At 33.3% G+C, this 8,133-nt stretch overlaps 1 protein-coding gene across 1 annotated transcript; it reads right to left on the bottom strand.

Annotated features, from left to right (window-relative positions):
• Window positions 1–828: 828 nt before the first annotated feature.
• LOC125813088 (pumilio homolog 12-like) lies at window positions 829–6,232 on the bottom strand. The gene is made up of 5 exons (XM_049492580.1): window positions 5,325–6,232; window positions 5,079–5,241; window positions 2,436–2,599; window positions 2,084–2,342; window positions 829–993 (listed from the first exon to the last, which is right to left on the bottom strand). The coding sequence occupies exons 1-5, from the start codon at window positions 6,224–6,226 to the stop codon at window positions 829–831; spliced, it is 1,653 nt and encodes a 550-aa protein (XP_049348537.1). The 5' UTR covers window positions 6,227–6,232.
• Between the last annotated feature and the right edge of the window lie 1,901 nt (window positions 6,233–8,133).

Here is an 8,133-nt window from a genome sequence, read left to right as displayed (position 1 = left end):
AATATTCACATGATCCATTTTTTTTAAGTTGCTCGTGGATAAGCAATTTGTTTACTTTTTTTTTTTTTGGTTACATATAAAAGTTACTAGCAATAACTATATGGACTTCCGATTACTAGCAATTTTTATAGGGAAAAAAGACAAATACTCTCGAACTATCGTTAGGTCGATGGATAAAATTATGACACGTATATGTCCGTTAGTATAAATGATATATTTGCTCTAGTTTCGGAAGTAAAAAAATAATAAATAAGCAAATTGTTTATGTATCAGCAACTTGAAAATATACAAATAAAAGGATCATGTGAAAGTTTTCAGTAGTAAAAAAGAAGTTAAAATGAACTTTTCGGTGAATAATTTTCATATGTATTACTATAAATATTTAAGTCAAGTGAATATCTTTTAAGAACCAAAAAGAAAAAAAAAGAACGATACAACATTTGAACATGCGATTTAAGATTATTATTTGAAATCTCAAAGAAGAAAAATGTGTCATACTTGGGAGAAATACTTGCAACTGCAATCATATTAAGCAGTAGATAACCAAAAAATATAAAACAAATGAATGTTATAAGAGTTTATTCAACAAACATTGTCAACCTGTCCTAAATAATAGAATATAACAACCAACACGTTAGGACCAAAATTATACGTACAGTACGAGCATTATAAATCACATCGAGGCTCGCATACACAAGTTTAGATCTTTAATACATAGAGACAAACAACATATAAGATAGGACAATGTATTCCAGATGCGCTACAACACACTGAAATTCTATCAGACAGATCAAAAAGAATGAAGGCGCCACAGCAACACGAGTCAACCTACTGTCGAGTTAACTTATACCTGTCGCTCATAAACAATCTTGTGCAATGCATTTGTTCCTTCCTGCTAGCCAACCCATCAAGGACCTTCTTCCCGTACATGTTGCTTTTCATCGATGCACCATGGATGTCGATGAGGTTATACAGAGCCTCCAACAGAATGCCCTGCTCAGTCAGTCAAATTAACAAAATGAACATGTTTTAATATCTGACAATACAGAAAGTTATATAGAATCAATATCAATATTGTTCCAGTGACAATGAGGTTTAATAAGTGGAAGAAGCTAAGATATAGGTTATGATAAACGAGTTGATATCCAAATATTTCAAAAAATACAAAGTGTTTCTTTTAATTTTTTCCTTCCACAGTAGTTTGCAAAAAAGATATCAGGTCTACATACAAAATAATTTGCAATGGTAAGTAGATCAATTTCACTGTTTTTTTCCTGTCTCGGCCACGTGTACTCATCAGAAAACCAGATCCTATTAAGCAAGGTTTACAATACTACTTCAACAGAAGTTTGCACCAATCTATTGCTATTCTAGCGTCTGCACATCGTAAGAAAAGGACACTGAGGAAGGTTTACAAGAATATAAATAGCAACCTCATCTCTACAGAATATACAAGCTATATAAATGCATAAAATACAGATCCTACATTAATATAATATGATTTGATTTCATGTTTTAGTTGTTATATCATTTCTTTTTCCAGGAAGAAAAAAGAGTAGAAGACAGAAAAACCTAAAGAGCATATGCTTTCATGAGATCCAATGGATGGAGCCGTAGCTGATTACTGAAGTCTATTGGTAGAGGTCGATACTATAGTGAGAAATAAACTACCCGGGGTACTTAAACACCATAGCTTGGCACAACTTCTGAATTTCTTGAATATATAATAGAACGTCTAAACCATGATAAGATAACCGGATAATTGAGTATTTTTTATCCATATCCTGAAATTCTAAGTTGGGCATACATCATCAATCTAAATACTAGAAGTGTCATCAATGCAAATTGAATTAGTTCTGCGGTTTCCCTTCATATTATCTTCTGCAATATTCAGTCTAAATATGTCAAAACAGTCACGCCTATGATTTGAGAATGTTTTTACCATGCAAGCATACTGAGAAAAAGAGAACTCCTAGAAGGTTGTTTTAGTCCAAGCTGAATTAGCAGCTCCAGATGGCTCATTTTGTTTCTTATACGATATAAGCAGGCTCATAGACCAAGGAATTTAGTGAACTAAACTTACCTTTGCTCTTTGCAGTGATGACTGGATGACAAAGTTACCATAAGGGTCCATCAGTAGCATTGAACCACTTGGATTACTGAGCAGCTCCGTGATAATTCTTGTGGAGTGCTCTTCTCCTGAATCGAGGATAATTTTCTCAACAACATTACTAGCGTACTTATTGCATGAGAGAGTCAGAAAGTTTCCTTGAAGCCTATCAATTAAAATATCTGTAACTCTTGGCAACTTCAGTCCCACAAGATGTTGCACCACATAGTTGCTACGTGAAATGAAACGTAAAAGCAATTAGACCTATATAGCAACTTCACCTTCACACATTACATAAGCACAAGAAAAAGAAAACAAGCCATACCCATATTGATCCTCTGATAGCTGCACTGCATTTGTCAATATCTCAGCAATTATGCAATCTCTAAGTTCTCCACCAGCAGATTCTATGCATGACTGTATCACACAGCACCCACTTTTTTGGGTAGCAATTGCAAAGCAGTTATTTGCAATTTCATAGAGAAGAGGCTGCAATATGCAGTTAACTTGTGAGATACTTGTTTCAGGCAAAAACAAAAGTTAAACAGAAGCACTAATCAAGCTAATGGAAGAGGCAGGCTATAGGGGAACACACGACACCTTATACAGAGAAATGGGACATGAGACATGAGAGTGATCGTAAGAAAGGGTTTATTTATATTCGGAAAAAATATGAGTAAAGCGGAAGTGTATAAATTACGTTCTAGTAACAATATAAGAAAGCAATAAAAGAAGAAACACTAATCTTGAGGGAATGAACTAACCTCTAATCTCAAATTAGAAGGAGCAAGCTACATGAGCACTCTGTATCCATTAAGCTCTATTCAAGTAAATTTCATATCATTACTAAATAATTTAAGGCAAATTAAGGTTCTTTAGAAATTAGAACTAAATATTCATACTTATCTCAACTCACTTTTATGTATACTTTACTAATGATGTAATTGGCTCTATAGCTAAATACATGTGATTTATGTATCCCTTTTGATTATCTTCAACTATCATATTGTCACATCTAAGGATCACTAGTGAACATGAAAGTCTACATAAAACACGACTAAACCATACCAAGCAACCTTACTTCATTTTATCCTCAATGGGGCAGTTTGGTTACAAGGATTAGGGGAGTTACCCAGTATAGATTTGGTACTAATTTGTCAAGTGTATGGCTGTATGCATCAGCTAAAACCAGGATACAATTTATACAAAAATCAAGGGATATAAGGTCAGATTGTCTATCCTTGTTATAATCCTAGGGTTATGTTTCTGGGATGGACCTTGTTTTGAACCAAACGACCCATGTGTTGTCTGCACCCTCTAGGGTATGAATATTTCTAATCTTGTGTAATCCATCAACTTAGATCACATTCGGACACTCCTTAATAAATTTAGTTTTGCCCACCCTTGAAAGTCTCTATTCTTTCATTAAGTATATAAATTTCAAACAACAAGGACTTAGGGTTCTGCATCCCATGTTTCTATAAGAAAGAATAATGTGAAATATAAAAATGTTCTAAAAGCATATGCATGTTATCATCCTCTAGTGTTACCTTAGAGAAATGTCTTCCTGAAAGGTTCTAGCAAGCGTACAAGGAGAGGTAAACAAGAACAAATTAAAACCATTCATCACAATGCATTAAAGAGTTCTCATTATTTTTGAGCAATGAAACTAGTTGTGTCTTCCTATGTCATTTAGACTCTTCAAAAATGTTGGATCCTCCAAAGATAGTGAAATTTTGAAGGATCAAACATGAGTGTGGTTGAAATTTTTGGAGGATCTAACCGGGGTGCGATTGCATATTTGGAGAGTCAGAGCAACATATGTGTCTTCTACAAAAAAAGCTAATAGCATTAAATTTTTACAACCCTCACTTAATGTTCAAGGAAATTCTTCATTTAGTCATTGACATTATATACAAATAGCAGTTGTCTAAATCAGACCAGCAGGCTCAGCAAAATTCACTGCATGCTCGAACTTGATATAGGCACACATATATACATTAAAAAGGATAAAAATAGGTACATATATAAAAGAAACAACCCACTGAATTTAAAATCTTAATCTGCCGCCATGTACACAGGCAAAATTTTCCATGATGTAAATTGAATGACCCGTATATCAATATTGAAACCAGAAGATATCGATAAGAGAAGAGCTAAAATATTGATTGCAACAATATCCAAACTCAGAATACAAGTTCATATGTTTGCCATTGCTACTTCTAAGCACATAGCTATAACCTTCAAATTTATCCATTTACATGTAAACATGACAGGAAGACCAATGTATTTCAGGATTTTAACATGAAGGAAGTACAAAAGTTAGAGCAGAAACCAATGACAGAGGTAGTATTTTCAGTAAGACGGCTCAAAACATGAAGAAGTAAACACACAAAGTCAAAGGAGGCTCACCATCTACTATATATATAGTTTAAACCTATCAGATTCCCCAAAAGTAGTGTAATATCAGAGAATCTGACACTGGTGCGGTGCAACTTAGGTATAAACATAAAAGAGAATATACCATATATAAACTGTTTAAGTTTTCACCAAGGGGGTTCGGATGATATAAACTTATGTTGGTGCAGGGTCTAAAGTGAAGAGTGCAACTTAGGTATAAACAAAAAAAGAATATACCATATATAAACCGAATTTTTCACGGGTTCCAATGAATCACCACTTGGTTCTACCTTGTTCCACCCCTACATACAACTAGTTGAAACAAGCAATTGCTTTACACTACACCATACCATACATGACACAAGAAGTTATTGTACTTTCTCTTGTGTACCAATTGTCACATGGATGAGAACAAAAAATCAAACTTTTTCAACTCTTTCTTTATTGACAAAAACATAGAATAAAGACTCAATTTCAATACAGTAGTAATTTAATAAAAGGTGGGGCACACAGAAAGAAAAAGACAATTCCAATCACACAAATTCTTCAAGAATTATGAATTGTTTACCCTTATATACTCAGGAGGGTATGTCTTCACACAAAATTGTATCACGTGCTGACCACTTTGATCATTAGCCAATGCAACAGCAACAGGAGCTATAGCAGATAAAATCGTGTATATTTGATGTGGGGTAAGAATATTGTCCAACAACTTCTGCATTGCTCGAGCCCTGGTAAATAATGTAATCTCACAAGTTAGAGAGAGTTTGTTTTCGATAGATCGTAAACAGAAAACTAATTTAATCACACATACCCATGTTGGCTGAAACAGATACCAATAAACTGGTGGGTATTTCTTGTTATTGCTTGAATAATAGAGGTCCTCTGTTCCTCGTTACATACAGCAAAAAGTTTCTGAATAACATAACTTCCAGACTGATTCTTCATCAAATCACTAACACACCCAATCAATTCGCTAAGAATACCTCCAATTTCTTCCTTATTCCCTTTGTCAAGCTTAGACTGAAGCAATTTGCTTCCTTGTTGATCCTTAGCCAAAGCAACCATTTTTCCTCTCAATTCACTACCAATTTGGTTATACTTCGAAATGGGTGACCCAATTCTAAAATTGTTTGGCATAAAACCGTTCGAATATCTATAAGACATATAAGGGAACTGGTTAATGAGTTCCCTATTCATCAATGGTGCCGTGTTCGGCAAGAAAGCACCACCACCAAGACCAAGAGAGTAACCATTGTAGTCAGGAAGTTCATAGTTAAGTCTCAAGTAGTCATTGTCAATAAATGGTGATGATGGTTCTGAATAGTACCATGGTTGTGATCGAAGTCCACCAGCAGATAGAGGTTGAGGTTGAGGTTGATTCAGAAGGTTCGGGCCCACAGTCAGATTCTGGTGGGACCCATTAATTGCATTCTGGGCCCGGATTAAACCCTGCAAGTCAGCACCATTGTTGAGCCTTTCTTGAGCTCTAAACCCTGTTAAAATTTCATCATCATACAAACCATCCGCCGTAGAATTCACCGGAGGAGGAACACCAAACGACGGGAGAGAAACCTGTTCATCATCAAGCCTTAGATTACCAAACAAAGATTCAAGAGGAGGACCACTGTTTGTGAGGCTACGAGGATGAAATTCTTGAAACCCATTCCGGTGAAGTTGGTAGCCGGAGTTGTTTTCCGGCGAACGTTTATCCATGATCGGAGATTTAGTTTGTTAAAGAAGAAAAATAAAGGGGGGGTTTTAGTTTACCCTATTTCTTGGGGGTTCTATAAATAAGGAGTATTAGAAGGGAATTTTGGTTAATATAGGAAAAATTAAGGCCAATTTAATTATGGTTAAAGAAGAGATAAATAAGGGAAGAGATTGAAGAGTTAGAGAAGAAGAGAAACACTGTATTAGAATCTCATGCAATATTTGGAAATTTTGGATTTTAGTTTGGTTTAAACACTAACTCTGACCTCTTTTTATTTTATTTTGACTTAAATGTTGATAAAATAAAACTTATTATATTATAGTGACACATGGGATTTTAATGGAGATGTTTGTTTGAGATTAGTAGTGAATCAAAGAGTAATTTACGGAGGATTATATTTGAAGTCAAATATATAACGGACGAGGTATATATATATATATATATATGAATTGAAAAATATAATGGAAGAAATATATATGATGCGAAAGTATAACAAGAAGTATATGTAAACTATTTTTAATATTATAGGGATATATTTTACACTTTTCTATAAATTTTGATATATGTAAATTATAAACAATTTATATGATAATATAATATTTAATATATGCAAATTATTGAATAAATAATTTTGAGTTAAATGTTGTTAAAATAAACGTGATTATTTATAATGAAGGACATCAATAGCAACATATTCATTTTATGGGATTTTATTGAGCATGTTGGTAAAATATGGCACAAAAGTACAGAGATTCTCTGTAATTAAATTGAAAAATATATCAAAGATATAAGCGAAAGTATGGAGAACTATATTTGAACTGAACAACATAATGGAAGAGAGATATATATGGAGCAAAAGTACATAGAACTATATTTGAACTGAAAATATAATGGAAGAGATATATATGATTAGAGCCGTCAATATGGGCTAAGCCTGTTGGGCCGGCCTGGCCTAACTCGGGATTTAATAGGGTTGGGCTAAAATTTTTGGAGCCCATTTAAGAAAATGACTTTTTAGCCCGGCCTGAATAAGCCTGCTGATTTGTGGAGCTTGAGAAATATTGGTAGGGCCGGCCCATGGGCCAATAAAAATTAATTAAAAAATATAATATAATATTAAAATTTAAAATTAAAGAGATCCAAACTCAAAATCTATTTAAAGTTTTTTAGGAAATCACTAAGCATAGAAGTTGCATCCATCATGAAAATGTCCAAACACTTGTTGCTACTCGAAACTAGTTACATGATTTTTCTCAAACTGGTAATATATTTTTGTGTACATTTAAATATTATAATTCTCAATTTAATTATTTTTTAATATTTAACTAATTGAAACCGCATATAAATTGCAGATGAAAATGAAGATGTTAAGACAACCTTCCCACAAGTTGATTCATATATGCTTGATGAAGATGATCATGAAGTGTTAGATACGCCATAAGTTTCATGAAGTGTTAGATACGCCATAAGTTTCGTGATTTTTTAAGGAGTTTATTTTTTACTTTTTTATGGTTGGAATATTGTCATATTTTTTGTGTTTTATTGTGATCATTGCAAAACAATTATGTTAATATTTCTATTTAGATATTTATACTTTTACTTGAAAAAAAACTTAATAAATATTATAAAGATAATTTTATTTGTGGATTTGCTTAACAAGTAGTAACATTAACACCACATAATATTGTTTTGTCGATATTTATGATAATATTTTTAAATTATAATTTATAATTTAATTTAATAATTATAAAAAATATATCATTTTTAAAAAAGTGGGCTGTCCCGGCAAGCTTGTGGCCCACATACTTGTGGGTTGGGCCAACCGTTTTCTGACCCACACCAAAAAATGGACTAGCCTGGCCTGACCTATAAAATGTCAAAGCATGTATGAGTTAGCCCGGATGGGGTG

This window comes from Solanum verrucosum, unplaced genomic scaffold (assembly GCF_900185275.1).
Source record: "Solanum verrucosum unplaced genomic scaffold, falcon-dt-bn FXZP01000235.1, whole genome shotgun sequence".
Classification (NCBI taxonomy): Eukaryota; Viridiplantae; Streptophyta; class Magnoliopsida; order Solanales; family Solanaceae; genus Solanum; species Solanum verrucosum.
The sequence above is the reverse complement of the archived record's forward strand: the minus strand, read 5'-3'. Positions and strand labels throughout refer to the sequence as shown.

What these genes read in the sequence shown, in the direction of transcription:
- LOC125813088 (XM_049492580.1), bottom strand. Translation starts at nt 6,226, where the DNA reads ATGGATAAACGTTCGCCGGAAAACAACTCCGGCTACCAACTTCACCGG. An exon ending in CTATCAGAGGATCAATATGG is followed by an intron (nt 2,343 to 2,435) that starts GTATGGCTTGTT and finishes CATTTCACGTAG; the next exon opens with CAACTATGTGGTGCAACATC. An exon ending in CATCACTGCAAAGAGCAAAG is followed by an intron (nt 994 to 2,083) that starts GTAAGTTTAGTT and finishes CTGACTGAGCAG; the next exon opens with GGCATTCTGTTGGAGGCTCT.